General features: G+C 43.1%; 1 protein-coding gene across 3 annotated transcripts in view; it reads right to left on the bottom strand.

Annotated features, from left to right (window-relative positions):
* The window catches only part of NME7 (NME/NM23 family member 7), a 172685-nt gene that overhangs the window by 42113 nt on the left and 104015 nt on the right, over positions 1-26557 (bottom strand). For 2 of the 3 annotated variants that reach the window (XR_004648150.1, XM_034789633.1), the window contains exons 8-10: positions 23682-23746; positions 22279-22347; positions 14966-15067 (exon numbers count right to left, since the gene is read on the bottom strand). Coding sequence is in view for 1 of the 3 variants with exons in the window: in XM_034789633.1 (XP_034645524.1) it covers positions 14966-15067; positions 22279-22347; positions 23682-23746 (236 nt within the window). In the remaining 2 variants the exon portion in view is untranslated. The remainder of the gene's footprint in view (positions 1-14965; positions 15068-22278; positions 22348-23681; positions 23747-26557) is intronic. The other variant, XR_004648151.1, reaches the window with a different exon arrangement.

Here is a 26557-nt window from a genome sequence, read left to right as displayed (position 1 = left end):
AAACTAAGCAAACAACAAGATGAGTTGATGTATCCCTGGAAGACCTCTGCTTACCCTCAGGGGTACACGTACCCCTGGTTGAGAACCACTGGCATACAGTATTCCAAATAAGGTCTTGTACAAGGGCATTAATGCTTCTCTCTCTCTCTCTACTGGTAATGCCTCGCCTAATACATTCTAGGATCACATTTGCCTTTTTCACAGCCACATCTCATTGGTGGCTCAGTCATCCTGTGATCAATCCACATACCCACGTCTCTCTCTCCTCCTCTGTCTCTTCCAACTGATAAAGCTTGTAGCAGAAATTCTTATCATCAGACTAAGTACATGACCTTACAATTCGTAATATTAAATTTCATCTGATTCCTGTCGTTCTAGTCTTCAAGGCCACCCAGATCTTCCAGTAAAATATTCTGATCCTCCTCTATTGATGCCTCCCACCTTTGTACCATTAGCAAATTTCATTAGCACACTGCTACTTTTTGTGCCAAGGTCATTGATAAAAATATTGACTAAGATTGGTCACAAAACTGATCCTTGAGTAACTTTGCTAGTAACCTCTCTCTAGTCCGATAATACACCTTTCAGCACAACCTGTTCCTCCTTTTCCCTTTAGCCAATTCCCAACTGTTACCCATCTCTGTGAAAATACAAAGTGTTAATGCAAAATTAAGGTTGAGATTTTAAATTCTGAAAGTAAAGGAATTTGGATTACAATTTCCCACAGCTGCCTTGAATTCCTCTTAAACTCGCTGCACACTGGCATTATACCAGGATCTATCACTGAAACAATATTCCATAAGAGGGTGTGCATTGGCACACACCACTTCAAGTGCATTGTGAAGCACAAACTGAAAAGCTTTCAGCCACTAAGCAGTATGCAGGAAGCGAGGAACGCCAAGCCTGATCTAGGCTATTTGATAGTATATGCTATACCAAACTTTTTGTTTCTTTATGCATATGAGAAGACTGTTCGAGAAGGATAAGAGAAAAGAACAATAATGCCTAGTACTTCTGTAGCATTTTACATCTTAAAAATGTTGTAAAAATATTAACTAATCACCACAACACCCATGTGTGGGCAGTGACTATTTTACGGATGGGGAAACTGAGGCACAAAGAGGATAAAAGTGAAGTGACAGCCTTAGGCCTACCTAGCAACAAAAGGCCCTACTCTTCTAGAGGCCACATATAAACAGCCAAACAGCCAGCAGCGAAATCTAACTCCAGTCCCAGCACAGAGTTCAAATTCCCCAACTGCTCTCCACCAGCTCCAAAACCGAGTTTTTGTTCTAGCCCCTTGCTTCCCTAGTCACTGTATGAGACAACAAATGCACAACACCATTGAAAACTTCCTTTTGCTCTCACCCTAGCTCCTTTCCCCTCCCCAAACTCTCTGTGAAAAGGTTTTCTGGATTGCAATTAAACAGAACACCTTTACTGAGAAAATATCAAGTACCTTATCAAAGTACTATAATTTCTCATGAGCAAATGTGTACATTTTTTTTTTTAAATTTGGGTGATAGAAACTATACTGCTAACCTCTTTCCTTTCTAGCTGATATCGAGGATGTAGATCCATGCTTTGTGTTCTGTATAAATCAGCATTTTAATTAACATTTTAACCCATCCTTCTAACTCTGTAGAGTAGCTATCTCTTTGCTGCTGTTACATTTCATTGATTTTGTTCACAGATTCATAAATTCTAAGGCCACAAAGACCAATCATGGTCATCTAGTCTGACCTCAGGTATAACACAGATCATAGAACTTCCCCAAAATAATTCTCAGACCCTATCTTTTAGAAAAGCATGCTATCTTGATGAAAAATTTGTCAGTTATGGAGAATGGTTAATTACTCCCAACATTAAACATTTATGTCTTATTTCCATTCTGAATTTGTCTAGCTTCAACTTCTAGCCATTAGATCGTGTTATACCTTTCTCTGCTAAACTGAAGAGCCCATTATTAAATTTCTGTTCCCCATGTAGATACTTATTAGGGATATAAAATACTAACTGGTTAACCAGTAAGCATTAATCTTACCGGTTAACCAACCCTAACCGTTAGCTCCCAGCCAGAGCAGCCCCGACCATGTGGGCCTGCCGGCCGGCCGGAGCAACCCCCAGTCCCAACCCCAGCCCAGCTGATGGGAGCAGCCCTAGCTACGCAGGCTCCAGCCCCTCTCCCTTTAATTGGTTAACCATTTAAATGACATAATTGTAATCATTTAAACGGTTAACTTTTTAAATGGATATTTACATCCCTAATACTTATAAAATATAATCAAGTCACCCCTTAACCTTATCTTTGTTAAACTAAATAGATTGAGCTCTTTGATTGGGGTTTTGTGGGGCCCTGGGCCAGAGCAAGTGGGGGCCCCTCCCCACCCCTTCCACCTGCAGTCCCCCCGCACGCTCCTGCCGGGAAAATGGGGTTGGGACATGGGGGCTTGTCACGCTGAGTGGGGTCGGGGCGCAGGGGCTTGTCCCGCTCTGCCCGCCTGGCACTCTTGCCATGGAGCAGGGTCAGGGTGCAGGCGTTTGTCCTGCTCTGCCTGCCTGGTACTACTGCCCCCACACCCTGACCCCGCTCCCTGGCTAGAATGCTGGGCAGGCGGGCAGAGCGGGGCAAGCCCGGCAAGCCCCCTGTGCTCCAACCTCAATCCCCAGCTGGAGTGCCAGGTGAGCGGTAAGCCCCCAAGGAAGCTGCCCCTCTGACCATTTAGGGCTTTAGAGAACACAACTGGCACCTTGAATTGCACCGAGAAACCACATGACCAGTGGAAAGCACAAGTGTTATATGCTCATGCTGACCCAGCACACTTAGGAAACAGGCAGCAACATCCTGCACAAGCTGAAGCTTCCAGGTGGTTTTCAAGGGCAGTTCCAAGCAAAACATATACAGTAGTCCAGGCTGGAGGAGACAAAAGCATGGATATCTATGGATATTAGAGAGGAAAGATGGTCTTGTGATTAAGACACACTGGACAGAGACTTGAGAAATGTGGGTTCATGTCCCAGCCCTACCACAGACCTCCTGTGCAACCTTGGACAAGTCACTTTATCTCTTGGTGACTCAGTTTCCCATCCGTAATATGGGAATAATATTTCCTTTCTTTCTCCCACCACTTGTCGGTATTGTCTATTTAGACTGTAAACTATTTCTTACTACATGTACATACAGTACTCAGTTTAACAGAGTCCTGATCTTCACTGCGGCACCTTGACAATACCATAGTACAATTAATAAATATCTGTGGTAAGCAAGGGCACCAGAAGGACTGCAAAAGGAGGCGTGGGGGAGAAGGGCAAGAAACCCAAACAGGCCAAATTTGTCCATGTTTCCACTTTTTGTAGGATCCCTTTATGATGTTTGGGTAATTAAAGAGCTCCTGATGGAGCCATATTGGCCTCATACTATTCTTCATATCTTTCCTTTATGCTTATGACCAGCAAAAAAGCTATAGAGGTTTGTGCTCCTTGGGGGTGGAACTACCAGTGTTTTCCTGACATAGACAAACCAAAACTAGTAAGGGGAAACTGTTGCTTTTGAAGAGCAAAGGGTTACAAAGGGTCAAGAGCAGGGTGACGCCGTGGGAATTTTCTGTAACATTTTTATGAATCCTAGGCATGCCTCAGTTTCCCTCTGTACATTGCATTGCTACCCAGTGGGTGCAAAAAGGTTAGCACTGCTCTTGGAACAGGGCAAGAGACCAGAGATGTCGTCTGTGTCACCCAGCTGCCGGGGGTGGGGTCAGGGGAGGAATGAGTAGAGTTATTAAAAAACTGGCTCAAAACAGAGGAAGGAGAGCATTTTTGGAGGGATTCAGGAGCCAAGACCAGAGGAGACAAAGGGGGGCTGGGGGAAAGAGCTGGAGTTGTAGTCCATTAAAACATGTCTGGCTCATCATGACACTGGTTTGGCCAGGATGGACTACGGCTTAATTTTTGCCTCTCTGTGCTAACCTAAGGACTTTCAGATTCTGTACCCAGAATAAATTGACTAATAAATTGTTACCTTGTTCAGAAAAGACTGCGGTGTCATTGCAAATACTCACTGAGAACATTGCGCCCTGAAGGGGTATAGTACTAGCCTCCCGCAGGAGTCTGATTCAGCTGGATTCACTGCAGGGAGCCATGGTGAGAAACAGGGATTGCTGGTGCTGGAATCTTGGAGGCCAGGGGCCTGCCTCTGTGGAACTGTGTAGGTCTGTGGGGCCTGGAACACTAAAGGGGTCATTCCCAGGAGACTGGGTATAGATTGGGGCATAGACCAGTCCCTGTGACTTCATGACAAGCAGAAATTAAGAACTATGTGTCTGTTAAATTCCTGTTGTTGGCAATGTCTCTTTAGTGGCTTCCTGGTACAGTTCCATCCCCATGTTCTGAGGTTATTTATTCTCAGTCTGGGAGAATTTTTGTGCTATCAAAGCAAGGAAATGAGTCAGGTAATCTGGGGTTCTACTCCCAGCTCTGTCATGGACTTGCTGTCACTTAACTCCTCTGTGATGTACTGTCTCTATTCACAACGTTTTTCCATACACGTAGGATAGCCATATATGGTACTTTCAGCACAAATACTTATTTTAGATTAAGAAAAACAGAAAAAAAGACCAAAACGAAAGCCTCCATGAAAGCCTGGTATGTATATTTGGTGCAACGTGCTGCATCAACTCAGTATCCTAGAGTGGCAGCTGTCTTGCATGACAAATATTTAAAGGTGCAGTACATGGGAAACAAAATCACAAGTTACACAGTTACATGCACCACAGTCACAAAGCCTGTTCTCATTTATATAACTTTTTGAGCACTTACCACTATAGGTGCTGGAGACGGCGGGGGGTGAAGGGGAAGAAGGGGGCGGAACACCAAAGGATAGTTTCTCCTCTACTTTTTAAATGGGGGTAGAGGGTGGCATGCCTCCTGGCATGACAAAAGGGCAGCCAGGCCAAATTTCAGCGAGTGTGTGGCATTGTGACCTGGTTTCGAATTTAAAATGACCCTGACAAATCGGCGAATTGGTCTGAAATCAACAAGATGAAATTCAATAAAGACAAGTGCTGAGTGCTTCACTTAGGAAGGAAAAATCAAATGCACAAACATAAAATGGGGAGTAACTGGCTAGCTGGTAGTACTCCTGAAAAGGATCTACGGGCTATAGTGGACCATTAAGTAATTATGAGCCAACATTATGATGTGGTTGCAAAAAAGGGTAATATAATTCTTGGATGTATTAATAAGAGTTTTGCATGTAAGATATGGGAGGTAATTGTCCCTCTCTACTCAGCACTGGTGAGGCCCTCAGCTGGAGTACTGTGTCTAGTTCTGGGTGCCACGCTGTAGGAAAGATGTAGACAAATTGAAAAGAGTCCAGAAAAGAGCAACAAAAATGATAAAAAGTTTTCTGGTCTAAGGGGGAAAGATTAAAACACTGGGCATTTTTAATCTAGGGAAAAGAAGACTGAAGAGGGATCTGATAGTCTTTATCGTTAAGGACTGTTATACAGAGGACTGTGATCAATTGTTCTCTATGTCCACTGAAGGTAGGACAAGAAGTAATGGGCTTAATCTGCAGCAAGGGAGAGTTGGAAAGTGTTTTCTAATATCTAACCTGGACACAAATCAGATGTCAAGAATTATAACATTCAAAAACATTCAAAAACCAGTTGGAGAACACTTCAACCTTTCTGGACACTCAATTACAGACCTAAAAGTCGCAATTCTTCAACAAAAAAACTTCAAAAACAGACTCCAACAAGAAACTGCAGAACTGGAATTAATTTGTAAACTGGACACCATTAAACCAGGCTTGAATAAAGACTGGGAATGGATGGGTCATTACACAAACTAAAAACTATTTCCCCATGCTAATTTTCCCCCTACTGTTACTTACACCTTCTTGTCAACTGTTTAAAATGGGCCATACTGATTATCACTACCAAAGATTTTTTTTCTCCTGCTGATAATAGCTCACCTTAACTGATTAGTCTCTTTAGAGTTGGTATGGCAACCCCCATTTTTTTATGTTCTCTGTATGTGTGTCTGTGTGTGTATCTATATCTATATATCTATATCTATCTTCCTACTGTATTTTCCACTGCATGCATCTGATGAAGTGGGTTTTAGCCTACGAAAGCTTATGCCCAAATAAATTTGTTAATCTCTAAGGTGCCACAAGTACTCCTCGTTGTTTTTGCTCATACAGACTAACACGGCTACCACTCTGAAAGTTATAATAGTGTTTGACAGTGACTTGCAAATAGAAAATGTTCGGCAAGCCAACTGTTAAATTCTGTTTTCTTTTTGAAAATTGGTTCTTTATTACAGTTTGAGACATGATGGGTTAACTCAGTTTATACAGAATTTCAGAGACACTATATACTGTAATCTAATGGAAACAAGATTCAGGCAAGTGACATAGCTTCATAATCAACGTATTCTATTGGTACCAGTGGCAAGAGGACAAAGTTAAGGTCTACCCTAATCTGCCTCCAAATTACATTTCTTTGTTCATCAGAACCACATTAACAGATAAATGAAATGGTATAGCTACATCCAGGATTATAAAAAATAAATTTCAAATTTGGGTGTCTAAAGTTAAGAGGCAGGGTTTTTAAAGTGCCTGTGTGATTTAGGCACACCAATCTTCAATGGGACTTGTGCTTTCAGGTCACCTAGACACTTCTGAAAATCCCATCCATAATTCATATTCAGGCACCTACATAAAAATGCCTTATTTTTCATATGTGCTCAAAGTCCAAACTTCCAACAAATTCAATGGGTGCTGAGCACCTCTGGAAAAAAAAATCAGGATTTTTATTTAGATGCCCATATATGGAGTTGGTTCCCAACTTTATGCACCTAGCTTAGAAAATCTAGGTTATAATTTTAACAGCATGAAGAAAAAATATTAAAATGGGCATTGTAATGAACTTGCTGGCCTCTGATTGGGCAACTCACTAGTCCCCTAGAACAAGCAGAAGGGAAAAGATTGGGCTATTTGTCATTCTAGGAGCTGTAGAAACACATTTCAGTATCCATAGATGGCAACCTGTTACTAGCATGACCAAGAAGTGACAGAAGATCAGACTCAAGGAGACAGACAGAGGGTTGGACTGTGATAGCAGCTGGTTCAGGCAATAGCCTGGCAATTGACTGTGAAGGAAACCCTAAGTAAAGCAGTCCAAGCAGACAATGAGAGGCAAACACTGCAGCTGGCTGGCAGGAGAACAAGGAAAGGCCCCCTAAAGAGACCACTGCTGAGGGAACTGAACCCTGGCCAGTGGGTTCCACAGGCCAATAATTAATTGCCCTCTAACAGAAGAATGGGCTAGCAGGAGCACCCTAAATACTAGGTCTGAAAGGGAAGAGGATATCCTTGTGCCTCTCTACTTGATTGCCTCCTACAGGTAGATTTACAAACTATTGTGATTATTTTTAATTGTCATTTGTCTAAGACAGGGGTAGGCAACCTATGGCACGCGTACCAAAGGCGGCACACAAGCTGATTTTCAGTGGCACTCACACTGCCCAGGTCCTGGCCACCGGTCCGGGGGGCTCTGCATTTTAATTTAATTTTAAATGAAGCTTCTTAAGCATTTTAAAAACTTTATTTTCTTTACATACAACAATAGTTTAGTTATATATTATAGACTTATAGAAAGAGACCTTCTAAAAACGTTAAAATGTATTACTGGCACGCGAAACCTTAAATTAGAGTGAATAAATGAAGACTCGCACACCACTTCCGAAAGGTTGCTGACCTCTGGTCTAAGACACCTTTTTCCCTTTGCCAGCTCTAGCAACAACTCACCGGTTATTTACCAGATATGGGCAAAAATCTGTAGAACCTAGTTCCTGGAGTGCAGACTGTACTTCGTTCCCTGTAACTGCATTTCCCTCCACACTACCAAATATTTACAAGGGACTGTTGTATCACAGCACTCCCAGTGATCCCTACAGTTAGGTCAGTTACAGTGGGTTGGTTTTAGCCCAGTTACTTGTAGGCAAATACCTATATCACAAAATCCACTAAAATCTTTGGCAATGCTGTCCCAGCATACAGACTACACTAGTATACAACAACAAAACAGCTCAAAACAGCAAGTTTTCTGTCTGAAATCTTCCCCTATGGCAACAAGACATTCTTTTTACAATGAGAGAGTCTTTTCTTTGCAGAAGTGTCACCAAAAATGATCCAGTCACAGCAAATGGCACACATTTCATTCCTGTTTTAGCATTGTGCACTAATTACTGGTTTTGTGCATTTAGAGCTGTTCCTACCGTTTCTATGTTGGGGACCAAAGAAAGTTAATCACTTGTCCTCACTCCTCCTCACCCCAAGACTTTGGGGGCTCAGACAAAATGAGACTGAGGTCCAAACAACAATCTCATTTTGATTTTGTGAAACCCAGGCCACATATATTTTTGTCCACCACTACTGATGTCATATAATTCAAAGGCCAGTAGTCTGACCTCCTGATATCACTGGCCACTGACACCACCCAGCACCTGCACGCTAAACCCAGCAACTGAAATGAGACCTAAATATTACAGCCCATAGAAGACTAGACTATTATATGCCACAGGCAGAGAATGTGCGTGATTGGACACCATTCTGGATGCCTACGCCAGCTTCAGGGAGATGTTATCATTAGGGTCTTTAAGACCACTTTAAAAATGTGAATTGCCACATTTGTAGTAATTATTACATTCGTTACATATCAGAGAGACAATTTGCCACATATAAACGAAGGCAACATCCATATGGGTCAGAGTCCAATGCCTTTACTGACCTTGAGTAGCACCTTACTTCAAGAGCGGTCTCGTTGACTTCAAATGAGACAACTAGTGGAGTAAAGGACTATTCAACATGAGCACGGGTGGCACAATCTGGCCCTTTATGTTTTGTGCCATAATTCCAGACTTTGCCCTTGTCTTGGTTTATAGCAGGTTGTATTTTTTTATCAGGAGGCAGTGCATTAGATATGAACATGTGTGCACAATATGCCACAGCGCATTGTTAACATTAGTAGTTAAGAACATGCTGCATAAAATGCTTGATTGGCTGTTCTCAAATGCCTTTAAACTTTGGTATTTATATGCCAAACTTCTTCACACATGTTAAGGTCACTAGACTTCATAAATCAGAGTCAATTTAGGTCCTTCTGTCCTGAGTCTGTCAAAGGACATTGGCACTGTCCCAGGATTTTAGAATTGCTCCAGGATTTTATCTCCTGGACAGCAGTGCTGATTGAAAGTTACCACAATAAGTTTAAATAAAAAACATCTCATTGATCTGAAACATAATAACTAAATGTGAAAGGTGCATTTATATGAGAGAATGAGAAAAACACTTAAATCTTTCCCAGTCAACAAATGTTAAAATATAAAAAAAAAAAAAAAGTTATTTTCACATCAAAACTGAAACACCACATTGAACAGAAAACAAAATCTAAAGTAATGAAGCTTGAAACTAACTCTTCAAGATAATTGAACCGTATAGGACAAAATCAGATTTTTTTATTTTATACACACACACACACACACACACACACACACACACACACACACGAACTCAGGTATCTGAATGACAATGTACTATATATGGGACACTTTAAATATTTACCCTCTCTCTAAGCATTAAAATATCAGTTCATGAAGCTCTAAGACTCTACATGACCTTGTTAGACGGGAAATTGCTTTTCTGGTTTCTACTACCACTACCCGAGGCAGACATTGCAACCACAATGTTTAGTCAGTAGCTTTCCTGACTATGTAGATTGGGGATGATAAAAATGTGATACTTTAACCACGTTTTGTCAAGGACAAGCTGCAAACATTATCTAACTAGACAGATAAATTGTAAGCAAAGACACTCCTGAAAGCAACTCTGTCCCTGTGCATTTATACTGTATGTGGATAAGGAATTGATTTAAGGTGATTCCTATAACAAACAGTGGAGATGGAAGTACACAACTTATCTAACATACCATTAAAGCAAGCAGTATGAAGCCAATGTCCAAAACCTAAAACATCTGTTTCTAATGCATGTAGAATCATGCTTATTTTCACTCTACACATAGTGTTGCTACCAGGTAAAAAGGAACCACACAAACAAATATCCAAGATGATCCAATGGTTAGAGCACTAGCTTGGGACTCAGGAGACTAGGATTCAATTCCCTGCTCAGCTACAGGTTTCTGGTGTGTCTTTGGGGAAATCAACTAGTCTCTCTGTGCCTCACTTCCCCGTCTGTAAAATGGGGATAACAACACTTCCCTACCTCACAGGAGTGTTGTGAGGATGAATACATTAAAGATTGTGACTCACTCAGGTACTATGGTAATGGAAGCTATGTGAAGACCTTAGATAAATAGTTTCATAGAGCTTCAGGCCAGAAGAAATCATTAGATCATCTAGTCTGACCTCCTGTATATCACATGCCATTAAATTCCACCTAAGTTGAGCCTAATGCCTTCAGTTAAACCAAAACATTTTACTCCTCAGGAGAGTATACTGATGTGTACCACAGGCAGAGAAAAGGAAAGACTGAGGCACAACCAATGCCCGAAGCCCTATGATGGCCAGGAATTGAGTAGATGAAATATACCCAGATGATCCTAGCAGACAAGTCACAACCCACACTGTAGAGGAAGATGAAACATAGCCAAGGTCCCTGACAATCTAACCTGGGGAAATTCCTTTCTGATCCCAAATCTGGCAATCAGTTAGATCCTGAGCATGTGAGCAAGACACACCAGCCAGCCATCTAAAACAGAGGATTTTCATACCACTGGCCTAGCCCACCTTCACTAGCCATGGCAGATCTCTGATGCTTTAGAGGCAGGGGAATGAGGGGGGGGGACAACAACAAAACTCAAAACACAGAGATTATAATTGTGCACTGGGGCAAAAAATTCCTTCCTAACCTCTGCTCGAAGCCCTGAAACAGGAGATTCCATTATAACCATTATCATCATACAGAACTACAAGTGTTATGAGCATGTTGGATTTATCTTTAATAACTTTAAGACTGCTAGTTTGTGGATACCTTCCAGTATCAGCAGTATCATGCCAAGGGTTAAACAAAACCAGCATAAACATGAAAAACAAACAAAAAAATAAAATGACAACCCCAATCTTTCAAAGAGTTCAAGTAATCAGAAACCCGCCATTAATGGCATTTGGGATAACCACAGGAGCAGTATACTGTGTGAACTGCTATTGAGAGAAGTGACTTACCTTCATTTAAATATAGGTCAAATAACTGGGCTTATGCTCTGCTCATACTAGAGTAACAGAGTACAAGAAATGGAACATTTAACATGGCCAAATGGAAAAGTAATTAGAAATTAGCAAAAATTATTTAAATAATTCCCCCAATATTTGCCTTCTCTAATGTTAAACGTGAATCTACTGAGCAATAAACTCTAAAGAACTTGTTCTCTTCTTCAAGTGTAAATCTATAAAATACTGAGCATTGGAAACTGCCAAATTACAACTAAATCATCATACCATAATATTAAAATACAAAGCCCTGACTGCACTGCCTAGGGACTGTCATTTTGTCTTCTGGATGCTCTCTGGTGTCTTTTTGTCTGCACCTTATTGTCTGGTTAGTCAAAAACGGGATAGGGACTGTCTCTACCTCTCTGTTCTGTACAGCATCATGTACATTGGTGGCACTCAAATAAATACATAATAAAGCCTATAACAATAATCATATTACAAGCAGGGCTACAGAATTCAAGCTTTTTGTTTCCTACAATGAACATGGGGACTCAGGATATGTCTATACTGCAACGTAAGCCCAGGCATAGACGACTCATACAGTAACTCCTCACTTAGCGTCCTCTCGCTTAACGTTGTTTCAAAGTTACGTCGCTGCTCCATTAGGGAACATACTCGTTTAAAGTTGTGCAATGCTCCCTTATAACGTCGTTTGGCTGACTTTACAAGGGAGCATTGCACAAGTTCCTCTTCTCCGCCTCCTCCCCATCCCTTCCTCCCTCCCTCCCAGCGCTTCCCCCGCCACCAAACAGCTGTTTGGCGGTGCTTAGGAGTTTCTGGGAGGGAGGGAGGGAGCCAGCGTGCGAGCAGGGAAGCTGCCCCGTCCCTGCCCTCCCCCGGCGGGCAGGGCCACCCAGAACGCAGGGGCTTTAAGGGCTGCAGGGCCCTGGGCTAAGGGGGCCCCGGCCTGCAGCTCTAAAGCCCCTTTCGGAATGCGGCCCTGCGAGCACGGGCCGGATGACTCAGGAGGAGCAGGGACAGCCACGCAGCCAGCGGCCTGAGAGAAGTGGCGCTTTCCCCTTCAAAGCCGGCCGGAGAGAAGCGGCGCTTTGAAGGGGAAATCGCGGTTCCCAGAATCGCTATGGGGGCGGTGCCGCGCTGCACAGAGTCACCTGCACACCTCCTGCACCAAACAGGAGCTGCCCCAGGTAAGTGCTCTGCATCTCCTGCCTGCCCCAGCCCTGAGCCTCCTCCTGCACCCCCACCCTGAGCGCCCTCCCGCACCCTAACTCCCTCCCAGTCCCTACCCTCCACCCTGAGCGCCCTCCCGCACCCTAACTCCCTCCCAGACCCCACCCTCCACGCTGAGCACCCTCCCGCACCCTAACTCCCTCCCAGACCCTGCACTCCCAGCCCTGAGCCCCAGGGGTAAGCCAGGGGCACCTCCCCACCACAGTACAGTACAGTATATAATGCCTTTTGTCTGCCCCCCCCCAAATTTCCTTGGAACCTAACCCCCCTCATTTACATTAAGTCTTATGGGAAAATTGGATTAGTTTAGCATCGTTTCACTTAAAGTTGCATTTTTCAGGAACATAACTACAACGTTAAGTGAGGAGCTACTGTACCTCCTGATACTTGGGGGAACAATCTAAAGGGGGAGGACATGTGATTGTCCCATGTGTCTCCTCTGCCCAGCGACTTGCCCTCCCCGCCCCCGCCCAGCCCAAGGTCACCACGCTCTCCCTGCCCCCCACAGTTACCTGTGGGTGGGAGGTGCTCTGTCCTTCTCCTGCTGCACCTCCACCCCGGCACATTCGGCTGCTCTCCCTGGCAGTTGGGCCCGGGCGGGGAATGGGATGGAGCCGCTTCTCACATGCTGAAGCTAGCTGCTCTGGGTCGCTGACTCTGTGCAGCTAAGTGGCTACCTGAGAGAGAGCCTGGCTAGGGAGGTGGCAGCGGTGAGCCACCCTGCCCGCCCAGGCCTGGCTACCAGGGACAGGGGCTGAGCAAACCAGAGTCCCCTCTCCCTCCTGGTATGTTTCCAGCTCACTCGGCCTCTGTTCCCGGCAGCCAGGTCTGGGCAGGCAGGGCGGCTCACTGCTGCCACCTCCCCAGCCAGGCTCTCAGGCAGCTGCTGCGCTGCACAGAGCAGCGACCCAGAGCAGCTGGTGTGAGAAGTGGCTGGTCCTGCCCCTTCTGCTCCCTGCCTGAGCCTGACTGCCAGGGACAGGGACTGAGCGTGCTGAGGGGCAGGCGCAGTGGGAGAAGGACAGAGCCAGGGCCGGCTCCAGGCACCAGCTTCTCAAGCAGGTGCTTGGGGCGGCCGCTCCGGAGAGGGGTGGCAGGTCCAGGTATTCCGCGGCAATTCGGCGGACGGTCCGTCACTCCGCCTGGAAGTGAAGGACCTCCTGCCGAATTGCCGCCACAGATTGCGATCGCGGCTTTTTTTTTTTTTTTTTTTTTTTTTTTTTTGGTTTTGGCTGCTTGGGGCGGCCAAAACCCTGGAGCCGGCCCTGACAGAGCTCCTCTCCCTCTACCCTTCTGCCCTCCAGGACAAGCAGAAATCAGGCAGGGGCACTTGACCCCGCATGCCCCCCTACTCACCTATGAACCCAGGGTTAGTGGGACTTGAGTCAGCTGATTTGTATTAGATCGCGGCCATGGGGGCGGTGCCGCGCCGAGCATCTACGTTGTATTTTAACCTGTGCTACAACCTTGGACTCTGACATCCACACTGCAGTGCACAGACCCAAGACAAAGTAATCACATCCCAGCATCCTCCCTTCCCCCCCCCAGAAGGTGGCTACTCTAGCCCTAGAACTGTGGTGCACTGTGGGAAAACTTTACTACCTGCCCTGCACATTACCAGGAAGCAGCACTTTTTGCAAAAGGATTGATCGGTTCACTCTCCATTGCAAATCCAGGAGACCCTCTGATAGTGTGCTTGCAGATCAGAAGAGAATGGGTTAATGCTGACCTAAGCTGCTGCCATTTGAAAAAGTCTTCTGTTTTCAGTGGAGTGGATTGCAGATTGTTAGGACAGAGAGGACTAAGGAAGTTGTTCCATGGATCTGTGGGATACTTCTGGCTGACACCAGGGACCCAAATCAAGCGGGGCCGCATCTACAATGCAAAGCAAAAGGGCTCAGACTCAGGTCTCGGCTTAACTCAAGCTCAGGCCTTCTAGCCCTGCAGAGTCCTGGGACCAAGCCCTCGATTAGTGCAATTACAGTGTAGACACAAGGAGGGTTAGGCTTGAGCCCAGGATCAAGCATGGGCTTACGTTGCAGTGTTGACATACCCCGAGAGTCTCCTCTCACCAGTTAAGATACCAGGGGATTGCCACAGACTTCAGTGGAGTAACACTGATTTACTCTGGCCTGAAAGGAGAATCAGCCCATTTTTTTTTTTGTTAACTGTTGTAGTGCTTTGCCGTCCAGTGAAAATTGATGAAAACAATTACCAAGATGACTTTTATCTTGACACTGTATTTTCACATAAGTATTCTTTTGGTAATTTTATTACTTTGTTTACCTAGGATCGGTGGATTACCTACAGTTTGAGACCACTGATCCGCTTAGTCTAGTATCTGGCTTCAAGCAGTGGCCAATGGCTAAATGTTTCAAAGGAAAGTGAAAAACACATACAGTAACAGAGCAATGCTGCAATGTTTAAGTTTGACATATAGAATATCACCTTTCAAATATTTCTCTTTAAACAAGTAACTTACAGGATCAGAAGGCCCACAGAAGTCTCTGAATACTTTCTGAGGATCAAGCTGCCTGATCTCTAGCGCTATACAAGGCCCTGAGCACAGTTCTGTAACCATCTCCTGGAAGAGGAAAAGATTAAAACAAATTTCAGTTTGTTAGTGTGTTATCGAGAGTTGTATTTCACACCAAAGTTGGATCCAAACACAAACAAGAAGAAATTATTAGGAAATGTTGCGGAAAACAGCAAGAAGAAATGGCAGAGGGTATAATCGGCATTCTTAGTTGAGAGAATTTACCCATATTTTGTTATTCAGGTTCACAACATGGAGGATAAGTTGGATCTCTAATTTCTTTAGGATGCCCAAGTACCAGCAGTTGCCAAAGTACGTTTATTTCTCTGCATTTAGCCTGAGGTTGCAACCTTTTCATTCCTCACATGGATCTTGCTTCAGAGAGCCATAGCTTTGTCACCTTCAGACTAAGTTACTGCAACTTGCTGTACTTGGGTTTAAACCTGAAGAACATTTAAGCTATGTCTACAATGGCACTTTCGTTGCTAAAAAATTGTTGCTTAGGGGTGTGAAAAAAACACACCCCGCACAACAAAAGTTCTCGTGACAAAAAGCGCCGGTGTGGACAGCGCTTCGTCGGTGGGAGCCGCGCTCCCGGCAATGAAGCTACCACCCCTCATTAGAGGTGGTTTTATTTTGTATCGGAGAGAGCGCTCTCCCGGCGATAAAGAGCGACCACACAGCGCACCTCACCGTTGTAAGGTGCGTAGTGTAGACATAGCCTTAGAATCTTCAGCTGGTTCAGAATGCAGCAACCTATTTACTTAGCAGCATTTCCCACAGGGGACACGATACACCTGACCTACGTAGTCTGTATAAACTAAGTTGTCAGTTTTAGCTGATAAAAACTTACATCATGCTTTAGGTCCTACCTCCCTTAGACACTGCCTCTTTCTTTAAGGAGAGTCTTAATTTGGGGAGGTGAGTTTTAACTATAGACACTGGTGCCAATTTGTAATTTGCTAACAAGATTAATAGGGGTTCTTATGATCATATGACCTCAATAGATTGTGTGTGCACCTAGAGCTCTGGGCAGACACTTTTTAAACAAATCAAATGAAAGGAATTGAAACGGATGGGGAAAAGGGAAGACAGGAACAGGAAATGGGTGAAGGTGGTGAGAACAGGCTATGATGTCACCATTCTGGCACTCAGCAATGAGCTGCTCATAGGTCAACCCAGAGGCAAGCAGAGAACAAGAAAGTAAAGGGTAACAAGGAGATGAGGCATGTGGCCGAAAAACCTGGATCATGCCTATCCCAGCATGTAAGAATTAAGATTAAATGCAAAGAGAATTACATTCAAATCTATGTTTCCAGAATGAGAGCAACTTCCCAGTGAGATCCCTTTTGAGATCACTGATGAAATCCTGCCCCACTGAAGTCAATAGCATGCTCCCTTTGACATTAATGGGGCCAGGATTTCACCCCAGAACTTTTATTATAGGGTGTTCCCAGGAAGAAGACAAGCACTCAACAAGGGGTGAGATTATTCCAAATTCCGAGGTTGCGTTATGAGGCACAAGGTTGAAGAGCAGATGCCTTCAGCTATAGTGCAATGCTAGATGGTATTATTACTATGAAACAAGCTCTAGAGCAGCTGCTTCCAAAGTTCATTGGTTCAAATACCAGCTTCTTAAACAATGGCTGTGAAGTGAATGGATGGAACATCAAGCTCACCTACCACGGTTTGGGAATCCCGCTCTAGCAGTACACAGCATAATGGCACATCCCAAAACGTGTAACTGTGTTTACAAAGTGATCATTTGTGGTTTGTTTTTTTCTAACAGTTATCTAAGGACTCCTGCCCTAGGCAGTTAGAGGAAACACCAGCAAAGCTGGAATCTTTGGCAACTATTTCTCCTTTCATGAAGGACCATTTTATAGTTGTATGCCAAGCCCAGGTCTGAATGATCAATGATGATCCCTAGGAAATGAGGACAAGACCTTTGAAAAGGAAGCTGGGATTTGCATATGAAACAGCTTCTGCCCTGATAGTTCACCAGTCATGATGATTATTTTTAAGTCATTAAAAAATATTAAAAACGAACAAATACCACAACAGGATGGAAAGCCCTAGAGATTGGAGTCACATATATGGAGGTCATAGCCTGACTTATGTCCTCCTCCTTCTTCCCTCCTTGCTCCTTTCAGTTGCCTAGCACTGGCACTACCTCACTGCTCTTGGTGGAAGTGCCTTCTCTTACCATCTGGACTAGATTTCCTATATCTCTCTACCTCAGAGAAGACCAGACCTCCACCTGGGGAAATCCCATTTCCTTCACTTGAGTGCTCCAGGCACAGAGGGTTTGCAGGAGGTCTTGACTCAAAATTTTAGCTTCAAATCAGGGTGGATTAAAAAAAAAATCGGATTTTTTTTTTAATTAAATTGGATTTTTTTGAGGGAAAAACCTATCTAAAGATAAAGAAGGGTCTGGTGGCACCTTTAAGACTAACAGATTTATTTGGGCATAAGCTTTTGAGAGTAAAAAAACCCACTTCTTCAGATGCAAGGAGTGAAAATTACAGATACGGGCATAAATATACTGGCACATGAAGAGAAGGGAGTTACCTTACAAGTGGAGAACCAGTGTTGACCGGGCCAATTCAGTCAGGGTGGATGTGATCCACTCTCAATAACTGAGGAGGAGGTGTCAATACCCAGAGAGGGAAAATTGCTTTTGCAGTGAGCCAGCCACATAAACACCACCTTATACTGGAAACCTATTGACCACTATACGTACCTACATGCCTCCAGATTCCATCCAGGACACACCACATGATCCATTGTCTACAACCAAGCCCTAAGATACAACCGCATTTGCTCCAATCCCTCAGATAGAGACAAACACCTACAATATCTTTATCAAGCATTCTTAAAACTACAATACCCACCTGGGGAAGTGAGGAAACAGATTGACGATCCCTCACTCTCACAGACCTTGGGAGGCAGGCCAGTCCTCACTTACAGACAGCGCCCCAACCTGAAACAAATACTCACCAGCAACTACACACCACACCACAGAAACACTAACCCAGGAACTAATCCCTGTAACAAACCCCGTTGCCTTCTCTGTCCCCATATCTACTCTATTGACATCATCAGAGGACCCAATCATGTCAGTCACACCATGAGGGGCTCATTCATCTGCACATCTACTAATGGGATATATGCCATCATGTGCCAGCAATGCCCCTCTGCCATGTACATTGGCCAAACCGGATAGTCTCTACATAAAAGAATAAATGGACACAAATAAGACATCAGGAATGGTAACATATAGAAGCAAGTAGGAGAACACTTCAATATCCCTGGACATTTAATAACATTTAAGAGTAGCCATCTTTCAACAAAAAAAACCTTCAAAAACAGAGTTCAAAGAGAAATTGCAGAGCTACAATTCATTTCCAAACTTAACTCCATTAATCTGGGCTTGAATAGGGACTGGGAGTGGCTGGCTCACTACAAAAGCAGTTTTCCCTCTCTGGGTATTGACACCTCCTCATCAATTATTGGGAGTGGATCACATCCACCCTGAGTGAATTGGCCCTGTCAACACTGGTTCTCCACTTGTAAGGTAACTCCCTTCTTTTCATGTGCCAGTATATTTATGCCTGTATCTGTAATTTTCACTCCTTGCATCTGAAGAAGTGGGGTTTCTTACCCACGAAAGCTTATGCCCAAATAAATCTGTTAGTCTCTAAGGTGCCACCGGACTCCTCGTTGTTTTTGTGGATACAGACTAACATGGATACCCCTCAGATATCAAAAGATAGTTTTAATTAAGATACATTATAGCTCAAAGATATCTCATCATGGAATAGGGATTATAAATTCTAATTCTATAGTATGAGACAATATATTCATGTAATGGTTAAGAAAAGTTTTGTAAACTAGTTCCAATAGTTCATGGATTAGGGACCCAATCTTATGGGGTTTCAGGGGCTTCTGTATAGATTATTTAGGTTAATCTTTCTTTCTACCCAATGGGACTCAGTGCTCAGTCTAGAAGGTACCATCAGAGATGTTTAGTTTTGCAGTTCTCCAACTGTGGATTTTTGTCTCCAGAGATAACATGCTTGTTAACAGCAAAAATGTTTTTAAATAAATAAATATATAAAGGTGAGAAATAACAGACCTCAGCCCTATTGTCCCTCTGCAAATTTGTGTACACAGAGTCAATCCCTTACCTCTCTCTAAAAGTGCAAAGTTTCTAAAAGTTCAATGAATAGAAGATTGTTGGGTGCGGAATAAATCTGGACAAGGAGAAGAAGTCTGGAGATAAATGTGAGAAGGGAGAGACAGGCAGTAGAAACAAAAGTGAAACTGTTTGAGCAGCATATTCCAGAAGTCTTGAGGTCTTTCTGAGTGTAGCCTTCATTGATTTGAGATCTACCACATCATTCTCTCCCTAGAAAGGAAATCTATAATGGCAGCAGGCCATAAAAGAGACCCAGTTTGAGAATATTTTAATGAAGTTCCTCTATCTGTGGGTAAGACAGGCGTGCGTGCAAAATGCAAACAGTGCAACAAAGAAATGCAAGGCCTGGTTTCCTGAATGAAACAACATCATGAGAAGAAGAACAGGAGTACTTGTGGCACCTTAGAGACTAACAAGTTTATTAGAGCATTATGCTCTAATAAATTTGTTAGTCTCTAAGGTGCCACAAGTACTCCTGTTCTTCTTTTTGCGGATACAGACTAACACGGCTGCTACTCTGAAACCTAACATCATGAGAAGTGTTCCTTCTCAGGAGGAAGCTGCGTGAAGATGATGAAAGGAACGTGTCTGAACATGCAGGATCTTTAGGTTGGTAAACTTTTTTATTTCATACTTGTTTCTTAAGGACTGCCTGTCTTCCTTCTGGATTATTCTTGAATTCTCATGTTTGAGCAAAAAATATAGTTGTTACTCTATGGTACTATCATTTTAGATGCAGTTGTGATAAAAGATAAATAGCTGTGATAATACTACAATGAGTAATACTAAATGAGCAGGATGGTAATAATTAAATAACTGCATTGACTTATTTTGTTTAGGAGAATCCACCCTCAACATACAGGATTCTGAAGACTATCCACCTTCAAGATCACCATCATTTTCTATAGTTTCAGAGTTATCTGCCAATGATAGTGTTTCAGTCACATCATGTATGGTATGTCACATAGTCACAGTATATCACCTGTAGCAAAAAGAAAAAAAATCTCCATCATCCAAAAACAACCATAGATAAGTTTGTAATAAGAACCAGGAGATTATAAAAAGAGGTAATTGATGAAAATTTTCCCAGTTTGTTTATGCAACAAATTCTCCTTTCTGTATGATTGAGAACCCACACTTCATTAACATGGTTCAGTCATTAAGACCAGGATGCAGTCCACCCAACAGAGCAGATGTCACAGGCAAATTGCTGGATAAAGTGTCTGAAAGAGAAATTGAGCAGTGTGTAAAAAGTCTAGAGGGTGAAATTGTTAACCTGAGTCTTGATGGGTGGAGCAATGTCCACACTGATCCTGTTGTATGTGCTTGTGAGACAACAGAAGAAGGGAATGTCTTCCTTACAGAAACAATTGATACACCAGGAAATACACACACAGCAGAATACTTACAAGAAGTAGCAGTAAAAGCTATAATAAACTGTGAAAAAAAATTCAAATGTCTAGAATGCAGCTTGGTCACAAACAATGCTGCAAATGTATCTAAGATGAGAAGAAATTATTTAGAAGAGAGTCCCAAGCTAATAATATATGGTTGCAGTGCTCATTTGATGCACCTCCGAGCCAAAGATTTCAGTGTTCCAGAAATAAAGGCTAATGTTGTTGAAATTGCAAAATTCTTCCGTAACAATCACTTTGCAGCAGCTGCCCTGAAAAAAGTGGGAGGAACCAAGCTAACTCTCCCACAAGATGTGCGATGGAACTCAGTAGTGAACTGTTTTGAGCACTAGATCAAGAACTGGCCTAATCTGATGACATTTTGTGAACAAAATCGTGAACAAATAGATAGCACGATCACAGCCAAAGTTCTCAACATTGGGCTTAAGAGAAACATTGAACACATGCTGAGTACCCTGAAGCCTATTTCGGTAGCCTTGAACAAACTGCAGGGAAATAGCTGCTTTATTGCTGACTCTGTTGAAATTTAGAAGGAACTGAGTGAGATCTTAAAAAGAGAAATATGCAATGACAGAGTTAAATTACAAGCATTAAAAAAACGAATGGGACAAGCACGATGGCCAGCTCATTTTCTTGCAAATATTCTCAATACTCGGTACCAGGGTCAAACCTTAACTGCTGAAGAAAGAGTTGGTTGTGACACGGACATCCAGCAATCATCCCTCCACAATGCCAACTATAATAAACTTCAGAGCTAAGGGTGAACCATTCAAGAAATATGTTTGCTGATGATGATTTAAAGAGAGTCTCACCAGTGAACTGGTGAAAGTCACTTAAGCACTTAGATTCAGAGACTGAAGTAATAATCTCACTTTTAACAGCAGTAGCACTCCCTGAGGCATAAAAGTCAAATGGCCAGATCCCTTTGGAGTGCTGGTACCTCAATCCATATAACTTACATACTTCACAGGGACATTATAAGTCTCTTTTCATTACTGTTTGCACAGTTCCCTGAAATCCTCAGAGGGAGGGTGTTGCAGAAATACAAAGTCACCTTATTATATTCCCATTGGTCCACAGGCACCCAGGAAGCCTTCAGTGCCCGTGCTCAAAGGCATTACAATGTACACAGACATCAGACCCCACTGAGGTTACAATATGCCTATTGGACCACACCGATTTCACAGAGATTCAAAAGACAGATCAACTTACATATGACATTAACCACCCAACCATCATAAAAATACTCAAACACCCCACGACCCACTGAGGACAAAGGAATAAATACATACAGAGTTTCTAGGCCAAACCACTTTTGAAATAGTACATTCAACAACAATATAAAACTAGACATTACACCAGCTCTACTAAAGTGAAATAGCTCAGTTCTGTTTTTCCAATCTGTTCTATTTCATAAATATCTTGGCCCAATGGTCCTCCACTTTTCCCACAAAAAATTCTCCTGTCTCAGAGTATACATGAGGAATTTCAGATGGATTGGTTCATTCTGGACCAACTCAGGGAGTGTTCAAAATCAGACTCCTGATAGAACTCTAGTCACAATCCTAAGTACAGAGAGAGGTCACCACCTCTCCTTAATTGCTATCTTATTTTTAGTAGATTCTGTTCTAGTTGATACTTACAGCGTATTCAGCTACAACACCTTTGTAAATCTCATAGAATTCTTCCACATTCGCACGTTCCATGTTGAACTATGCAAAGGAAAAGGGTGAAAATGTTAGCCGAACTGTCTCCGAAGAAAAATCCAGCAAGCATTTAGCATACTCTTTATTTACCCCATAATGTATTTTGATGGTTTCCCCTGTGATAGGAAGGAAGGCTTTGAAGAATTCTTTTGCTGATGATGCACGGGGCAGATAGGTTGGAGATCATTCTTCAATAACCCAGCAAGCCCATACAACTAAGCAGTAAATATTGTATTTTCTCCATGAAGTTGGCAGATGCCACTTAAAGATAAATCAGGAGCAGGATGGGTTCAATGAAACAATTTTTACACAGTTCCTTTTCTGACCATAACAGTACTCTAAATTCCAAATTTGATTAGAAAGCCCAGCACCTCAGCTTGCACTAATTGATTCCATTAATGGAGTCTCAATGAGCAAGCAAATAGGCCAAGGAGGCTGAACTACCTTCTGAACTCTGGAGTCTGTCCTTCCAGGTCAGGATTGAAGCATATTAGTGGGGGTTATGTGGGGGAAACGTTCGCTTTGCTTCTTCCCATGTTGAAACTGCTCTGTGGCCAAATAGATGATTTCAGTCTCAAAGGCTTTCACAAGTATTAAGGGTGGGATTTTCAAAATCCCTTAGGCAACTTTGAAAATCCTATCTTAAATTCACACTAAATGTTATATAAAAAAAACTGTAAGCAGATTATTATTAATACTTAGCACTTTCATGAGTAGATCTCAAAGTGCTCTATAAAAGACATCAGAATCATTACTGCCATTTTACAGATGAAGAAACTGAGACACGGAGAGGCAAAGTGACTTGGACTAGTCCAACATCCCCCATCAGTGATACACCAGCCATAAATTTAAAAGAAAAAAATCCTAATGTTGACAACCTTGTCACACCATCTACAAAAATAACTGTCCCTTCAAAAAAATGAAAACACAAAATGAAAACAACCCTCCCCCAAAACCTTGCAACAATCATATCACCCAATCAAACAAACAAACAAAAACATACCCCCAAACAGTTCTGATGCTAAAAAAGGGAGAGGCACCAGAGACTCCATTAAGTCCACTAGGGACTCTATAATTGCTGTTGATTTTATGTGGAAGGCACTCACATACTACGATGAGAGGCAGCAGTATAAAATCTTAAGACAGAGACTCATTCTGCATCACAGATATACATAGAAGTGCCAGGCTTCCAACATTCTTCCCAATACATCTTTAATTTGACAGTCCACTTTCCTATGTTGAGATTTTTTTTAAATTAAAGAAAGTGGCAATCATACAACTTTGCTCTAGATCCAGTTAAATGGGAAACGGAAACATATGAAATGCATGAGGATACTTACCAACTGCAAAGCCGAGATTTCAAAACCCCCGTCAAGGATGGCTTTTATGATCTTTCCAGTTAGCCCTTTGGAGATACAAACACACACATTCATAAAATAATTAATGAAATTTACAGTATATAGGTATAGCAGGTACTTCATATACTACATGTTTTCTTGTCAAAACACAGCATTTATGTTATCTCTATAAAGCTGAAATAAAGCAGAGCAGAATTCAGATATCCTAACCTTTCTGAAATCCTTTGGAAGTGATTCTCCAAATGAGTTTTCATTCAGTTGTTGAAATAATTTTTTGCAGTAATGTATGAATAATGTGATTGGTGAAATCCTGGTCATATTGAAGTCAATGGCAAAACTCCCACTGACTTCACTCTATATTTGCACCCAAAACTCCATTTATATAAACATCCATTTAAAATATTTAGATTGCAAGCTCCTCAGGATAGGGACTGTCTACTACTCTGTGTGAGTACTGCACAATGGGGCCCCACTCTTGGTTAGTCCCTAGGCACAACTGTAACAAACATGATTAATTAAATGTGTACAAAAGCTCATTCCTGATGTACCTTCATGGACTTCCATGGAGTTACAACAGAGAAAAATATGGTCCCACACCTTTTTGGAGCTCGTTCTTGAAAACACTTACTATTGAGTATACCTACCCATCAGGGCCGGCTCCAGGCACCAGCGCAGGAAGCTGGTGCTTGGGGCAGCCCATGGAAGGGGGTGGCATGTCTGGGTCTTTGGCGGCGGGTCCCTCAGTCCCTCTCGGAGGGAAGGACCGGCTGCCAAATTGCCGCCGAAGAATGAAGTGGCGCAGTGGAGCAGCTGCCAAAGTGCCTTCCCCCCCCCCCCCCCCCCCCCCCCCGTCGCGGCTCCCCCCCCCCCCCCCCTTCGCCGCTTGGGATGGCAAAAAAACTGGAGCTGGCCCTGCTACCCATCAACAAATCCACTGAAGTGGGGTGGGATGGGACTTGTGTTCACAGGATCAGATCCTTTAAGAAACTATGTCAGTCTAGCATACAATGCAACAGTAGGCAGAACTTAGTAGAAGCACTGTAACCACAGGATAACCCAGCCTGTGCTCCAGAACTTCCTGCAACTCTCAGGAGCACTTCATATAGTTCTAGGGCAGGGGTCCCCAATGCGGTGCCTGCGGGCGCCATGGCGCTAGCCATGGCTTCTATGTGCGCCCACCTACTGGCCGCCGGAAAAGCAGCCACCAAAATACCGCCGAGAAGCAGCAACGTCAAGAAGTGTCACCGCCGAAATGCCGTTGATTTTTGGCGGCATTTCGGCGGCGATGCCTCTTGATGACACTACTTCTCGGCGGCATTTCGGCGGCTGCTTGTCCAGCAGCCACGCTCCTCAGCGGCTAGTCGTCAGGCACCTGCCACACTAAAAAGGTTGGGGACCACTGTTCTAAGGTTTCCAGACATTTGTTCAAGAGCAAGCAGAGATGAACATAGAGATGTCCCCATACTGAAGACCAAATGAGGCATTGGGAACTTAAAGTAAATTAACTGGTGCTCCCAGGCTTTCTTCTTGTTGTTCCAAGAAGGGATAGGGAACAGGAAAGAAGAGAGAGGGGAAAATGCCTCCCATTCTCTTCTAGTAGCCTGTCTTAGGGGCAGGGGAGGGAGAGGACAAAGTGTAGAGCCACAGAATAACCATACTGAGACATCCTGCCATTGTGTTGTGATGTTTGTATTGAGATATTGTTATTTCTTTAGATGAGTATACTGGGGCACACTATGGTGATGGATGCAATATAAACACCTAGACAGCCTATATGACAAAGAGATGGGGCTTACACTTCGTCATTCAAAGTCCAAGAAAGACATTTGGTAAAAAGTTTACCAAAAAGCAGAAGGCGCATGGAGTACAATGGAGGAGAGTTACTGAGCAGAATCCATCACTCAATCTATAGGAGTTCAATGTAAAGTATTTGCTCAACACTGGCAGATATGGGGTGAAGTCTGCTCCTATTGAAGTCAATGGCAAAACTTCCATTGACTTCAATGGAGCAAGGATTGACGCATGGTCATTAAATGCCTTAATTAACAATTCTCTAATATGAAAGGTTTTTTTTAGCACTGTCCAGAATAAGCTCAGTAGCTAAGACTATGACTGAAAACTAATAATCAAGTTTCCTAAATGCTCAGGACCTGAATTCTGCAGGACCCACAGATTTCTCCAGCACAGCGGCTCTGAATTTTTGCATCACACTAACATATTGATGGCAGCTTCAGCTAAATTCAAGAAGAGGGGCAAGTTCTTTATTTGATTTAGTGCAGTACCTCCAATATCGTCTTCTGTCGTTTTCATGTTAAATTCAATACAAATTGCAATTTGAGGAAGCTTTTCAATTTATGCTTTCCCCAAAATTTCCCATTTTCAAAATGTGACCTATTTTTGTTATGGAGGGAAATCTGGAGGTTTTGGCATCTGGCTGGGGGCCAGCTGTTTGGAATTTTGGCATTTAGAAATGAGTGGAGACCGAGTTTTTGGTGTCAAGGAATGTTTTGATATGGTGCCTCACAAACATTAATAAATGTATCATCACAATACTCCTGTGAGATTGGTAACATTGGGATAACATCTACCCTATGGGGACTGAGGCCCAGAGAGATGAATGTGCCCAAGGTCACACAAGAAACCTGAGGTAGAGTCTATCTTAACTGGTCATATGGACCCTCCCTTACCACAGGATCTAAGCAGCTCCTAATTTTTAACATATTTAACCTCACAACACCCCTGTAGGTAGGTAGATATTATCCTCATTATACAGAGAAAAGAACAGGAGTACTTGTGGCACCTTAGAGACTAACAAATTTATTAGAGCATAAGCTTTCGTGGGCTACAGCCCACTTCTT

This window comes from Trachemys scripta, chromosome 1, assembly GCF_013100865.1.
Source record: "Trachemys scripta elegans isolate TJP31775 chromosome 1, CAS_Tse_1.0, whole genome shotgun sequence".
Classification (NCBI taxonomy): Eukaryota; Metazoa; Chordata; order Testudines; family Emydidae; genus Trachemys; species Trachemys scripta.
This window is presented reverse-complemented; position numbering and strand designations above follow the sequence as displayed.